This window comes from Labrus mixtus, chromosome 12, assembly GCF_963584025.1.
Source record: "Labrus mixtus chromosome 12, fLabMix1.1, whole genome shotgun sequence".
NCBI classification, from domain to species: domain Eukaryota; kingdom Metazoa; phylum Chordata; class Actinopteri; order Labriformes; family Labridae; genus Labrus; species Labrus mixtus.
This window is the reverse complement of record NC_083623.1, coordinates 5,458,805-5,474,290: the sequence shown is the minus strand read 5'-3', so window position 1 is coordinate 5,474,290 and position 15,486 is coordinate 5,458,805. Positions and strand designations below refer to the sequence as shown.

The 15,486-nt window shown below is 40.6% G+C and overlaps 2 protein-coding genes across 2 annotated transcripts; both read right to left on the bottom strand.

The window, feature by feature from the left end:
- Window positions 1–2,546: 2,546 nt before the first annotated feature.
- Window positions 2,547–9,510, bottom strand: c12h1orf198 (chromosome 12 C1orf198 homolog). The gene is made up of 6 exons (XM_061051624.1): window positions 9,168–9,510; window positions 8,552–8,602; window positions 7,928–8,053; window positions 7,520–7,687; window positions 6,701–7,042; window positions 2,547–4,859 (listed from the first exon to the last, which is right to left on the bottom strand). The coding sequence occupies exons 1-6, from the start codon at window positions 9,471–9,473 to the stop codon at window positions 4,803–4,805; spliced, it is 1,050 nt and encodes a 349-aa protein (XP_060907607.1). The 5' UTR covers window positions 9,474–9,510; the 3' UTR covers window positions 2,547–4,802.
- Window positions 9,511–12,025: 2,515 nt separating this feature from the next.
- On the bottom strand, window positions 12,026–15,460 carry LOC132984716 (gap junction Cx32.2 protein-like). The gene is made up of 3 exons (XM_061051625.1): window positions 15,301–15,460; window positions 13,344–13,481; window positions 12,026–13,110 (listed from the first exon to the last, which is right to left on the bottom strand). The coding sequence occupies exons 2-3, from the start codon at window positions 13,470–13,472 to the stop codon at window positions 12,454–12,456; spliced, it is 786 nt and encodes a 261-aa protein (XP_060907608.1). The 5' UTR covers window positions 13,473–13,481; window positions 15,301–15,460; the 3' UTR covers window positions 12,026–12,453.
- Between the last annotated feature and the right edge of the window lie 26 nt (window positions 15,461–15,486).

Sequence of the window (15,486 nt, the reverse complement as noted above, 5' to 3'; positions counted from 1 at the left end):
GTGTGATCATGCATTTCCCAGGAATAAGGTGTTGATGCTTTCCCTTCTTTGCTAAATAAATAAATAAAGGGTTTTCTGTTAGTGCACAAACATATGATGACTCAGTGAAATGCAGATCTGCAGACCTCTAAACCTGAACAAACAAAGAAGAAGTCAGCCATTGTTTTCTTTCCTCTAAAGACACGGCCTGTAGTTTATTTTCAGGCTGCGTCACTCGCCTGCTAGACATAAGGTAATACACCTTTACACAATAGCGCTCCTGTTTCTATTTTTTCGCTGCCAGTTCAATACCGTGCAAAGGATTTTCATCCAACCGAACATTTGTTGCAAAAAAAAAAAAAATAGCAGAGAGGGAAAACAAAGCAGCCATTGATAGTGTGGATGTGTCGGGTGGTGCTGCAGGGGAGGCCGCTGGACCACACAGAGGAGCCTCAGTTCAGGGAGGGGACGATGAACACAAGCATACTGTACCTTTAAGACCACCGCTGATAGACGGTGTTTTATTTTAATGTTCATGGTCACAGACTTTACATCCCCTCAGTTTAATCATCTTTTATTGATCTCTTTTTGTTTTGCTTCACTGATCACATTTATTCCTTTTAAATTGCTTTTATTCTCAGTTATTTTAAACGTTGCCTTTTGCCGAATTTCCTGGACTTCTCTCTGTTCAGCCTGATTGTTCATTCTGTTATTTCCTTTCCTTCTGTTGAGCCTTTGCTTTGTCTGTAAAAGTGTGTTTACATCTTTTTAAAGGTGCTATAGTGTATTATAAAGTATTATTAAAGTTATGAAGCCTGTAGTGACCATGACTATAAGTGTATGACGTCACGAGCAGAGGTGGATTGGATTGGACGTCAAGGCTTCAATTAAGCGTAACCATCTGCTTCATATGTTGACACGTTCAGTTAACTGCAGGTTTCGTCTTCGGCGCTGTTTAACCTTCAGTGCATTCAAAATGTATGAAACACAGAAACACTCTCCTTTCCTATAAATACCCTCTCTGACTCTGACGCTCTGCTTCTGCCTCGTACTCGTGGGAGACATGGAAAGAGGTCTGGTGGTTCTAATCTGGGTCGTGTTCAACTGAGCGGTGAAATGTTTCCTTTGAACGTTGAACATCCTTACCTCCCTTTTTTTTTTTTTTTTTTTTTTTTGTCTTTCTTTCCCCCGAAGCAGCCGTTTGGATCTGGTAGGAATTATAAGTGGAGGAATTGATGTCATGGAACTAGAGAGGGGGGTCAACAAATAGGAAAACAAACCGGCTGTCCACGAGTCAGAAACAGAAACATTAGGTCAACAGTGAAGATCTTTATTTGTATCAAGAAGAAAACAGCAAAGAGCCTGTATATGGAGATATTATAGCAGGCTTTATTTAATTCAATGCACTTATTGAACTTCATTTTCGACTACATATTTATTGGTAATTTCCCTTGGCTTTAATTACATTTTACACTATATATTAGAAATAAATACACATTTAGCACCCCTTGGTTCATTTCCCAGAGGCTCTGGGACACTTGAGGATTTAAATGAATATTTCTTTATTTTATTTTATTGCGCATAAGAAGAAAAAAAAACCCATTAAAGAACAATAACCTGCAGTAGAAAGTGATTAGGAAGTAAAAACGAGTGTCCCTTCTTATTTTAACAGTAGAGTTTCTGCTGTCTCACTCGCACAGTGGTCTAGTTTCCCACATATCCACGTCACATGCCGTAGTGTGCTTTTGCTTTCTTTCTCTCTCTTGTGCTCCCTTCAGGTGTCGCTCCTTGCCTCGCTTCAGCCACTGATCGAGCACACCTGTGCCCACTCTGCAATCAGTGGGCAGGGTATAAAGAGCAGGAGGGAGCTGGCAGTCGAGGTCAGTGGACCAATCAGGTGCATGCTACTCTGCAACGCTGTAAAGGTTGTGCGCCTTCTGTGGACGGAGGGTGACTTCATGCTAATTGTTTATCTCAGTGTTCTTTGGTTAAAGTTTTGTTGAAGATTGTTAGACTAGCCTGTTCTTGGTTGTTTAATTTTGAGTTTTGTAAAAAAAAAAAGAAGTATTTATTCATACTTAATTCCTTTCTTTCCCCTGGGTTTTATTTTATGGTCACTCCCCTCGTCATCTCTGGGCACGTAGCACCACATTTTAGAAACGCCTTTTATAAACCTCTTGTGGTTTTGTAATTAGAAGTTTTCAAGCATTCTCCCCGAGAGCCTGCGCCCTCCACCTAACCTCATCTAACATAATAAAACGCTCTTATATTGTGGAAAAAAAAAAACTTTTGTCATAAGAAAAACACAGAAACAAGTGGCCTGTTTGACTTCATTTTTTTTTTATTCACTTCCTTCCAATTTGTGACCCCAAAAATGCAGAGTGTATAAACATGTATAGCATAAGATACAATCAGCAGATAAATATAAAATTCAGTAAAATAGTACTCTAGTCATGTAAACTGTTTTTTTTTTTCTTCAAATCTATGACACAAGTGGTACAAATCACTACATGCCTGTTTACCTAAAACACAACATTTGAGTGCCTCTTATTATCGTTTTTTTTAAATTTTTATTATAGCTGCACGCTCGCTTTGCTCAGCAACAAGTTTGAGGTCAAAGGTGACACTTTCTGAAGGGGTGAGGAAGTGTTGGTGAACCCAAACAGGACGTCTGTAACAGTTTCACACTGCAGCCTGGACAAACAGTCCTTCAGTTTTCCATGACTATGTTTCATGTTTTTTAATTTTTTTTTATTATCCAAGTCCTATTCAAAGTCAACGGCCTGGTTTCCACTTACTAAAAACCACAATCTATTTCTATGAAAGTGTATAAAAGTGTTGATACATTCTGCTTTATTCTTGTCAAATGATGTAATGGGGAAAAATTCCAAGACATTCAAGGAATTCCAGGACCAGTCGGAGCTTTGTCTAGTGTGATTGTACTATGTGGGTCGAGAAGACTGAGCGCTACTGAAGCTGTAAAACTCTTAAGATTTATAGGAATATATAACCAAGTATAAATAAAAGCACGATAGAGAGCCAATTCTTCATAACAAAAATAAACATTAAAAATGAACGAGGGGATCTAGAGGGGTTTGCACAGAGGATTAATCTTGACATGCTTTACGGTACAAAATATATACTTGCTTGCTAGTTTAAGTGTCTAAAAGTTACACAGGAAGGCATTCAAGTCCCGCCGCGACTGTGCATTCACGCCTCAAGCAGCTCGATGGACAGGTTACAGGAGGTCACCGCGGACTCTTTGATAATGTGTAGACCCCCGATAGCAAACTTCTCCCAAGGGGTTAACAAACTTCTCCCAAAAGACAACGCAGCCGGACCTCCGCTTCTACAATTCACTTAGCAGACGCTTTTATCCAAAGAGACGTTCATCAGAGAGTTCGCTTTTAAAATGGAATCACTCAACTGACAAACCTCTGGATATCAACGCTGCTTTAAGGTCATGGACGTGTACAGTACTTTCATGGTATGTCAAGATAATCGTATTGCAATTATTATTAAAGATGCAGGTTTATTTTGGGCCTCCCACGTCTCCACTTTTAGGGACAGCAGAGCAGACAGAGTGATAAACCGAGGAGAGAGAGTGGGGAAGGACATGCAGGTTGGACTCTGCAGCCTCTGCACATGGGGCGTGCACCAACTGCCACACCACCTGCGCCCCCCCCCCCCCCCCCCCCCCCCCCCCCCCCCCCAAGATATAACCATTTAAACCAGATTCACAACTTTGGCATTTAAAGTTTGGATTTTCACTGGACCAACTTCTAAAATCGTGATGATACGACAGCTGTTGGGGTCGTAACCAAACAAACATCTTCCATGTTGACAACAACATCTGAAGCCTCGGCCAGCTCCACAGCACTTAATAAAAAACACTATTTGTCACCTTCACTGACTAAACTCAGCTTCTATCAATCGGATAATGCATGATTTAGCCTTACTGAGATTTGGAACTTTTAATTTCTCTGCCTAATGGCAGGTATGAAGTGAGCTTCAACGCCTTATATTCTATAAACTAGAATCTAAAGAATTTAAAGGTGAGAGGAGGGCGTTACTATCCCTGTGGAGCAGCAGTAGCTAGCTAGGACATTTTTAGCTAGAGAGAAAAGTTAACAAAAACAATCGTACCGTGATTAAAAGGTAACAACCAGGCAGAAAAAAAAAGACATGATTTGTAGAACAGGTAAAAGAAAAGAAAGAACGCATATTTACATCTAAAACTTAAAGTGTCTTATTTCTGGGAGGGAAAAGGTAAAGTAGATCCCAAATCACAAATCTGATCTCCTCCATTTTCCAGGCTGCTGGCCTATCAGGGCATAGTTTCAGAGGCAGAGCGGTAACTAGCTTTAGTGTTTCATGTTTGCATCTGAAGTAGCTCTAATGGCCCCTCAGACGTGCAGCCAGTGACATAAAGGTGAACACAGACGTAGGTCAGAATTGTCCGAGCGAGCTGACAGCAGGGTGAATGCACAGTCAGGGAGAGCACACACACAATCTTTGAGGTTCTAACCCTGCGATGATCTGTATTTAGTGGGGAGGGGGATTTGGCAGGCAAACAAAGAGAGTAAAGGGAGCCTTTCTAGTGGGATGGGTGGGTGGGGTTTGGAGGGGGGGGGGCACCAGCACACAGTCGGTGAGATAATGTCTTAACAAGCCACGGAGAGATAATTACAAGAAACGTAATGTGGTCAACTTAAGAACTGGTGATGTTAAATCTAGTCTTAGATGTGTGTGTGGTCCGTCTTCAGGGTGAACGATGAGGAGAATGATTCATTCAGAGCGGCGACTGGTCTGGTGCTGCGGGGTTACCAGTTGTCTAAGAAGTCGAATCCGGTCTTTAGGATGTTGTTGCTTGTGTTGAACTGCGGCGTGGAGGAGACGGAGAGAGTGTTAATCATGGTCAACAGATACTGTCTGGAACATTATGACTTCATTATGGCTGTTTAAAAAAAAAAATCAGGGGTTTTGAAGTTTTGTAATTTGACTGATGCAATGTGTACTACCTTTCCTCACTCTTCATCTTGAACGGACTTAATCCACAACATTATCTCGTTGGATATTGTGCAATTTGAAGTTTTCTGCACCTTTTGCTTGGAACAACAGTCTGATTTTAAAATGCAAAACTTTGTTACCCTGTATGTTTTTAAACCCTCAGTCTCGTCTTTTACTGCTGCAGAACTTGAATTTCCCCCAAAGGAGATCAATAAAGGATTATCTTATCCAAAGTTTCTTTATGCAACTCTTACAGCTGATGATTTCATGATTTATTTTTCTGACTATGTTCCGTGTACTGTATGAGTTTGAGTGTTGAGATGATGAAACTGTGTGGTGCTGCTATTCTTGGCCAGGCCTCCCTTGAAAAAGAGATCTCTGGTCTCAATGGGACTAACCTGGCTAAATAAAGTTTACGTCAAATAAATGTGAGAAGGAGCATCTCAGCAGCAGGCTGCACCGTATTGTAAATACATTTTCAGGAGTGCGTGTTTGAAAAGGGCTCATGATGCAGACTGAACTAGAGAAACAGAGACTGAGAGGTCGACTTTGGTCAGTTTGTGGTAAAAAAAAAGAAGAAAAAAAGTAGACACCAGGTTACGTCACTGTCTCTGTACTCTGCTCTCTGTCTGTGTCATGGACACACACACACACACACACACACACACACACACACACACACACACACACACACACACACACACACACACACACACACACACACACACACACACACACACACACACACAGCTGTATTATTCTAGTCCTTTTTACTTATCCTGCAGTAAAGACTTTTCTAACCCTGTTTTTCACTGAGGATTTTCTTTTCTACTTCAGGTGATGATGTCTTAAAAGCATTTTGGTTTGTCAATGTTTTAAGGATAGTGCATCCATTTCTGTCAAATAAAGTAACACAATCTCGTTGCCTTCACTTTAAGCTAACTTATCCTGCTAACTGCCTTTGTAGTCGAACCCCTCATAGACCCTTTCTAAGTCAGGTGAAGGCCTGCTACAGGTGTGAAAACAATCTTTAGGATATCGACATGGACTGTAAATGTTAATGGATGAAGCCTGAGTGACGTCACCCATCTGTTACTGCAGGGGGCTCTGGAGGCCCGTTCTGTGGAGGTCTCCATGCTGGAAACGCTTTCACGACCTAACTTGACAAACCATTACATCACGCCTGCTCGCAATCAGGTCAGACAGGCGCCTAGAATCGACGAGTCATATAAAACTTCACCCTCGTACAGTGTGTGCCGATGAAGACAATACCTAATCAGGCCTACATAGTGTTTTGTAGCAGGTTGTAAACATTTATTTCTGCTGTAAAAAGGGTTAGGGTTTTTTTTTTTTAATGGGGTGTGTATGTGACTTCCTGGTTTCTAGGAGCCAGCCTCAAGTGGACACTGGAGGAACTGCAGTTTTTTTGCACTTTTCCATTGGTTTCATTCTTCAACATCGGAGGTTGAGTCTTGGATATTAACTGGGTAAAGGATTATAGATATTGGGGGCTGATAAACATAAGCCTAAAATATTTTTGTTGGCCATAATCCAAATTTGGTTTTCTCTGTGAAATTTTTGAATTTTCTCCGTGGACTTGTTGGATGTAATTTTGGCTCTAGCTCCCTTAATTCAGCTTTTAAAAAAATATCCAAAGCAAGTCTTACAAACTTTGCTGGTTTCTGAAAACAAAATCCATTTCAGGACTCACCTGGCCAAACGTGGGGCTGGAGGCTGAGCCACTGTCCCCCCTCTCTCTCTCCCCACTGCTGGGTTGGCTGGGGGACTTGGACATGATGCTGGAGGAGAACACTTCGTCCACGGTGTGGCCGACCGACGGTAGGGTGCTCTGAGACCGCTCCCAGCCTGCGACCGACGACGACACGCTCACCAGAGGAGTCGGGTTTGGGGTGATGGAGATGGAAGCAGGTGTTGCACTGACAGCAACGGGGATAGGGGGCGGGGGAGCGGGAGGTTTGGGTGCTCGCTGCTTGGCGGGCCGGGCAGCGGGTGGAGGGTGAGGCTCTGCTGCCTCAGGCTCCTTGGAAGTCTCCTGTAGAATCATTTTTGTTTTTAAAAGTTACAGTACAGTTAGATTTATAACATTAAACACATTCTTGAGATAACTAAAAACAAAAAGAACGTATTGCCACAAAGAGGGGTTGCATTTTGGTGTAATGTCCTTTAAGCAAAGTGTATGAACATGATAGACAAGGTGTGAAAATTCAGAAACAATCTAGTCATCATTGTTGCTTTTTGACAGTCGACCTGCTGCTTTCACTCTCTGCTTCTCTCACACTCGTGGAGGCTTCAGGCTAGATTCTATTTCAGGATGCAGAGCTCTGTTTAGAGTCGTGACGAGAGTTTGGGAAGGATTTGCTCTCAATCTGTTGTTTGTTCGAGGCTTTGAAAGAAAAATAAATTTAAAGCTTGTGCCTGAATGTATTAAATAAACTTTTCTGGCAGCTGTTATTTGAATGTAACAACAGATCACCTCATGAGGATCACTTGGGAGACTTTCTGTGCTTACCTGTCGGAGGTAAGACGGGAGTGATTTCTCTCCTTTCTCAAGGGATTTGATCTGGCTGGGCGTTAGGGACTGGAAGTCGGCTTTTTCTCCCTCCAGCCTGGACCTCTCAGACGTGATCTTCCAGAAAGATGACTCTTCCTCGGGCCTGCGTCCCTCGCTTACAGACACCTTAAAAATCACATAAATAAATCTCAAAATAACATTGTCAAACTGTTTCATTTTCACTTAGGGTTGGACAAAATAACACTACAACAGCCATGGACAAATGTCTAACGTCATTCCAAGAGGATTACATCATTTAAAACGTCTGTCAAACTGGGTCAGGTTACACTTAAACGGTGTTGTTAAAAGTAAACCATTCATAAGACGTAAGAAGATAACAATCACTACACACTCCTTATTGTGTACCTTGGTTCCTGGAGTACTCTTGCCAAGCTGGCTTGGATGAGGAGCCTTTGCAGCCTTTGAGTCTCCCTGTGCAGCTGAAAGCCCCTGTTCTCCAGAGCCCGGTGTCAAGCTGAAGTCCAACTGGCTCTGAAAGACGGAAGCGAGGATTACAAACAAATATCCCACTGGGATCATACATAATACTTCTAGCTGTAGACCTGTAAAGTATAAGTTTACGTACACTAAATGAAATGCCTTTACTAAAGGATAGAATTCAACTCAGCTCCTTACTTGACATAGAAGTGTATATTTCGTAAAATGACAATGATAAATTAAAACAGAAAAATGCTTGAATTTATTTTAGTTTTTGTATAATGAGACTAGAAATAGTCTAGTCTACATTTTCATATTAAATAACTGAAAATATTCAGATTTTTTTACAACATTTTAACTTTTATGAATGCATTAGTAATTGAAAAAATACTTCTTCGAGGTGTTGAAATGTTGTCTGATCTGAATATATATTCTTTGACATATCAACTACATTAAAATATATTTAGCATATGACTCGATAATGACAACAATATTACGCTTCAACAAGCCAATATTGCCTCAACAGTCCTTTGAGGTAATGTCTGTGTTTACCTTTGTTTCCCATGAGAAGGGGGCAGAATGCTCGTCTTGCCAGGTTATATCCTAAAGAGAAAAACACACAGGTAGGTGGTTACATTTTTTTACTTGCTCACTTGAGAGAAATTATTACGGAATTATTATTATTATAATTAAAAAAAATAAATAAAATAATAATAATGAATTAAATAATATTAATAATTATTATTATTATAGAAAACATTACGGATGCGTTATTCTTATTTTCCGCTTGCCCTTGAAATCATGTAGCCTATAGATATATATATATATTTTTTTTTTGAAAGGCGTCTTTAAATAAAATGTATTATTATCTTTATTATTATTAAAACAAACTAACACATGAATACGCTTTATTAGACAGGTATGTTAAAGTGCAGTGGTTAATAGTGCACATTCTCCTTGTATAAAACCCCGACAGCAAAGTCTAAATATGTTTCCGTCGCTAGGTTACGCATCAGGCAGCCTCTATGACGTAGGCATACATTATGACGTATGCCAACATATTTAAACGGCTACGTGGCTAGTTAGCAACCATGACAACACGAGCCAGTCTGACCTCTGAAAAGCCGTTTAAAGCGACACAACACAAACTAAAATGTATTTAAAATACCTCTTCTCCGAAATGGACGATCTTCTGACCCGTCTGAATGAGCAGTTTCGGGTAACAGACCACTTCTTCACGGTCCACTCTGTGCATAGCGTATCGGGCACGGACGTGGGGGTCCATCATCCCGTTGTCGATGGCGTCGTCCTGCTCCAGCGGCGTCATCGTCTCCCACGACGAGCCGTGCTGGTTCTTGATCTTCTCCCGCTCCTGCATTATTTTATTTGCCATGGAGTTGATGGAGGAGAAATACTCGAACTTCTTCTCCTCCATCCTATGGGCGTCGAGCCCCGCCATGGTCGCGGCGGCCATCTTTAGCTTCTCCCAGCTGTTGTTATTGTAGATAGGAAGAGGAAGCCGGTGTTCACGGCTGTGACGGCGGGGGGCGGGGCTTCTGTTCAAACCCGGTTTGTGCGTTAATGGCGCCATCTTGTGGTGTCTCTCAGTTCTACAATTCTACAATTCACTTAGCAGACGCTTTTATCCAAAGCGACGTACATCAGAGAGTAAGAACAACACAAGCAAGGATCTAGAAAAAAGGGAACAATGTCAGTAAGAGCAAACGATCAGCTTTGAGTCTGATTGGACACACAGGTGCTGACAGGAAGTGACCACAAAACACAACATTGAGGGCAGTTCTTGAGAGCTCTAATCAGTATAGAAACCATCTTATAAGTCGTCGTTATCAAACAAAAACCATCGTCATTACCATCATCATCATCAATAATATGGAGACCATCATCATTAAGTTAGTAGGTATTCATGAAAGAGCTGGGTCTTTAGCTTTTTCTTAAAGGTGCAGAGGGACTCTGCAGATCACATGGAGTTTGGAAGTTCGTTCCACCACCGGGGGGCGACAGAGGAGAGAGGAGAGGATAGTGTCAGACGCCTTTCATTGGCAGAGAGTAGTGGGTGGGAGGGAGTGTAGACCTGGATCAGAGAGTTAAAGTAAGGAGGAGACGTTTCTGTCGCTGTTTTGTAAGCGAGCAGGAGAGTTTTAAATTTGATGCGAGCAGTAACTGGGAGCCAGTGTAAGGAGGATGTTTTTAGATTCAGGGCGGTGCTGATAAAAAGGATGTTTGGGCTTTTGGTTTGACTAACTAGGGACCCAAAATCAGTGGTGATTCTACAGTCTGTTGGGGCCCATTCATGAGAGCAACCCATCCGGGTACTTTGCCCAAACGATGTCGGCCCCGCCCCTTTCTGGGTGAAATCATTCCATCTGAATGAATGGCGGTTAATGGAAAAGTTGGGGATTTAAAGTCTTAAAAAATGAAAAACGTACTTTAAAACTGCGAGCGTGAGCCTAAATCTGATGAGCAGTGATGTAAACATTTAAAATATGACATTTGTGAACTGAGATCGGCATCATAACGGTATAAAATTAAATAATTATGAGTGTCTGTTCAATCTCTCTCCGTCAAACTGCTCAAACGAGTCATCAGAGGAGACTGACTTTAAACACCTGATGAGTCATTATTAACCGTGTTACCCGAGAAGGATCTTTATTTTTAAATAATATTTATTTGTAATAGTTTCTAACAGTGTTCATAGCTGTAATGGAGTGGTTACAGACGGTTATTTTAGAGGAAAGAAGGGGACATAAACTCTGAGTTATCAGCTGATTTAGAAAAGAATAACAAAAGTCACCTGGATGATATTAAAACCTTTTGTATTCATGCGTGAGTGAACATATTTATGTGACGTGACAGTTGAAACGTTGTTAATACGTTAGTGAATGAATGTGTGAAGAATCTGTTGACAGACTTTGTAAATGAAAACCCGACACTAAATTATGTTTTTAAAATAGTTTGAAGTACAAAAAGCTTCGCAATCGCGTTTAATCGCATGGCTACCGGTGTTTTCTAATCTACCGCCGATACATTCTCAGGGCTTGTTTTCACCCAAACGGGGGCGTGGTCACTCTGGCGAGCCGGAAGTGACGTTCGACTGCTCTTATGAATAGGCAAAAATTACCCACCGGCGCTCAGCAGGGCAATGACAGTAGGCCTAAATGCTGTCAGATGGGGGGGCCTCTTAGGAAGGTTTCCTACTGTTATTGCAAAATGTGCACATTTTGTGTTGCTGCTTTGGTCCGAAGTTTGTCAGCCCTCTGGGGCCCCCTTACTGGTCTGGGGCCCCAAGCAGTTGCCTGTTGACAAGCAGCGCCCCTGCCCTGATTTGCTGCCTTGTCGAAAAAGTCCTAAAGATGGCAGCTCCATATAAAGATTTCAGGGTACGCCTATTTCGATGGACATGTTCCTATCAGAGAGACTACCAAACAATGTGTCAAGGTAAGCTAACATACATTACAGACCAGTTAAGTTAATTGATGTCACCTTGACAAATCACTTTTAATGTAGCCTAATGCTTAAAGGGTCAACAAAGGTGGGGCACCGTGGCTTATTCAGAGGTCTTTAACATCCTTATGAACTCCTCTTGTAAACATGTGCATGTGATGTTTACTCTCATTTTCTCTGTGAGCCACTGATGAAAGACACATCTTAGTCTTCAGCTTGCTAAATGTTGAATATCAATAGTGATTTAAGAAGCATATTTACAATTTATTTAAAATTATTTATTCACTTTTACAATAAATGAAAACCACGAGGCACATACAGTTAAAAACATATAAACAAAAAACATGACAAATGAAAAAGCATACATGATTTGTTTTTAAAAAAACATGTACAGTCATACCAATACGTTTTACAAAATGAGAGAAGGTGAAAAGAAATTAAAAAGCAAAAAAGCAATGACAGCGTTTACACACTGCTTTCAACACCACTTCATGGCTTTCATCCTATGCAAACTGACACAGAGGTATCAGCAGTCAGGTGAGTGTTTATTCCTCACAGGTCAGGTCACTCTGACTATTAGCCTCTGTGGTCAGAGACAGAGCAGAAAACGTCCTGCTTATGTTAATCATCCCAGTAATAAAGTTACCACTTGGTGGCGCCATAAGTTATATTTACAATAGAAACAAAAGTCAGATCAAGAATAAAAATAACGCCATGAATACTCACTTTTTTTCCTTCAATACATTTTAAAGTGGCACAGTAATGTACTGTGTTCCTGTGCATTTAGCATTTTTTTGTGCATTACTATTTAAAAATAGTCTTTTAATAATTTTATATTTTTATAATTTTTTTCATGAATCTTTAAGCATCATACAAATAAATAACTCTGAGTGAGCCATGGCCTCTTGCAGATTGAGAGCCATTATTCACATCTTCATTCGACCTCCTGTTTTCTCTGTAACCCTGAGGCTGTGGATATTAACGGCCTTTCTCTAGGCTGTGCTGTGACTGCCATCGTGAAGGCTGAGCTTCTCGTTTCTCATCAGACAGTCACCGTTTAAGCGCGGGTGCATGGCAATGGCAGTAGCCGACACTGTTTTAGTCTTTCGCCTGCATGCTCGAGAACACACCAAGTAGAAGATCTCTGCTAGATTGAGTGCGATAGAGACGCAGGACACCGCCAGCATGAAGATGATGAAGATGGTCTTCTCCGTGGGCCGAGACATGAAGCACTCCACGGTGAAGGGACACGGGGCTCGGGAGCAGACGATTCTTGGGTCCATGACAAACCCATACAGATAATACTGCCCCACGATGAACGCCACCTCCAGAACGATTCTGAAGAAAATGGAGGTCATGTAGTTCCCCAGCAGGTTACCTTTAATCTTGACGTGGCCCTTTTCATCCGAGTACTTGGGCGATTTGACGATTTCAGTGGACTGGTTCTTCATGATTTCTCTCATCTTGTTTTCTTTGTGGATGACGTGGAGGACGTGACCGAGGTAGATCAGCGTCGGCGCTGAGACGAAGATAATCTGGAGGACCCAGAATCGGATGTGTGAGATGGGGAAGGCGTGGTCATAGCAGACGTTCTTGCAACCGGGCTGTTTGGTGTTACAGACCATACTCGACTGTTCATCACCCCAGACCTGTAAAGTCCAGACGAGAAAACTAACATCATTATAATGGACAGTGTCGGATTATTGATATTCACATTGAGGCCTTTTATTTAAAGCATGACCTCAAAGCACAGATCGCCCAGTTTCCACTTTTGTTGTGATTTTAGAGACCTATTGGAGAGCTGTGCTAATAATGGCTCATAGGCTGCAGACCTCCATCATGGCCACTAGGGGGTGTTAATGGGCAAGAGAGAGATATTGACCTTTTCTGCTCCAGCTCCGAGGATCATGATCCTGAAGATGAAAAGCACACTGAGCCAGACTTTCCCCACGACGGTGGAGTGAGACTGGACCTTGTCCAGCAGAGAGGATAGAAACCCCCACTCTCCCATTTCTCTGATCTGATGAAGAAGAGCAAATGGGAAAAAAAAAACAATAGTTTAAAAAACCTTTATGCTGTTTTTTTTTTTTTTAAATATCAACTGTAAGCAAATTATAATTGCTTGATTGCTAATGTGACACAGCTCATGATATATAATGGTTGAAAAAAATAGGGAATAATATCAGACATTAAATATTTTATTAACTGTGAGGATCTTTAAGTTTGTGAATTTTGGCGCCCCCTGTGGACAAAATATTTAACTTGCCATCCGCCCGAGTGAATTATAATAGATCTATAAACTGAAGTTAAAGATACATTTTTAGAAATAGAAATGTTTTAATGAGCATCTCAAAACGATTAGTTTCTTATTTAAATTGAATATCAATCAATAAACGATAAATGCAGTAAATACAAGATCCAATCAAAACTCAGTAACCCATCATTATCCTCTGGATAGTTTTCAAAAGTATGGGAAGACCTTTTGGCTTTAAGTATTAAAGACTGGATCAATTAAATCATGAATTGTGTTTAATGACCCAGTATTTTGTTAATACTGTTCATTTACAACTCTGTTTTTTGCACATCTACCTCCAGCAAAGTATGTTGTATTTAATCTTTCATATTTAAGACTAAAAGTAATGCTAAGTTAAATCCAGAATGTATATATTCTCATTCTTAGTCTTGATATTTTTTGTACTTATTTACTTTGTATTTAGTATTATATTGTGTTTATTTGATAATATTGTGTGTTTGGATAACCTGCTGCTGTAACGCCACAATTTCCCAGTTTGGGACCAATAAAGTAATTATATTTTATTCTATTCTATTTTTTTAAATCTCAATATTAGATTTAGCACAGTAGTTATGGCAAAAACATTCTCTTTAAGTCAACTCTGCACCACATTACACAAAGTACTGGATACTGTTATTGTTAAATACAACGAGTTCAACACAGCAGAAAGTCTGTTCTGTCTGTGACATGATGTAAAAACTCTTATCTTCAGTGTAGTATGGAGTGCTCAACATAAACACAGAGCTACACAATGTGCATGACAAACACTCGTCTCAAGATTTCTTACTGTAAGTGATCGGCTGTAGAAAAAATAGAAACATTTTATATTCTACAGCTCTTTCTATGCAAATTGCATTCTTAAGTAGCTCAGACTAGGAGAAGTAAAGCATTATTTTACTGAGGTGAGGAAAAGTAAAGGTATTTTTCTCATAGTTATGTATTTAAGAAGTGGACATATCCACAGCGACATTCCCCATTGGTGTGTTTAGCTCCCTTTAGAAGCCTCAAACTTCATATTTTTTTGTTTTTTTTTAGGGCTAGAAGAGGCGTTGGGATATCTCAATCCTGGTGCAGGCTGCCATAGAGGATGGTGTAGACCTTCTCTTTTTGTAAAGTGTCTTGAGATAACATTTGTTCCGATTTGACGCTTTACAAATAAAGATTGATGAGAGATCATTTCCCATGACAAGAAAAGCGTGTTAACCAGGAAATAACGTTTCATCTTGGAAAACATTTGGGGGGGAAAGTAATCATTGTCAAGAATAGTTTACTCGGTGTGTTGAAATGCAAAGGTGATACCTAACATTATGGAAAAATTCACAAGTATTAAAAGATGGTGGTCTGTAATTTCTTACTTAAATCAACGCTGTTTCAAACCTCTGCCAATGTCAAAGTAATCTCATAATAACAAATGCCATCTCAATAAAAGCGGTGATTGTGCTTTTTCATATGCCCAAAATAATACCAAAAATATCCCGGTTGTAATTCATGACATTTTATGTATTAAATGTAACATCATTAAACACGTTATAATTATAGATCCTACCTTTGAGCGTACAAGTCCTCTGTGCAGACAAACAGAGCAGCCACGCAGCTGTAGAGCTTGAGTGATAGAGAGCCCAGTGAACCGAGTCAGACCTGTCTACGGTGCCTTGAACTTTAGATGGGATGAAATTGCACAACAGTGTGGGCTGTCACGTTGTCATCTGGACATGATAAAGTTCCCAAAGTG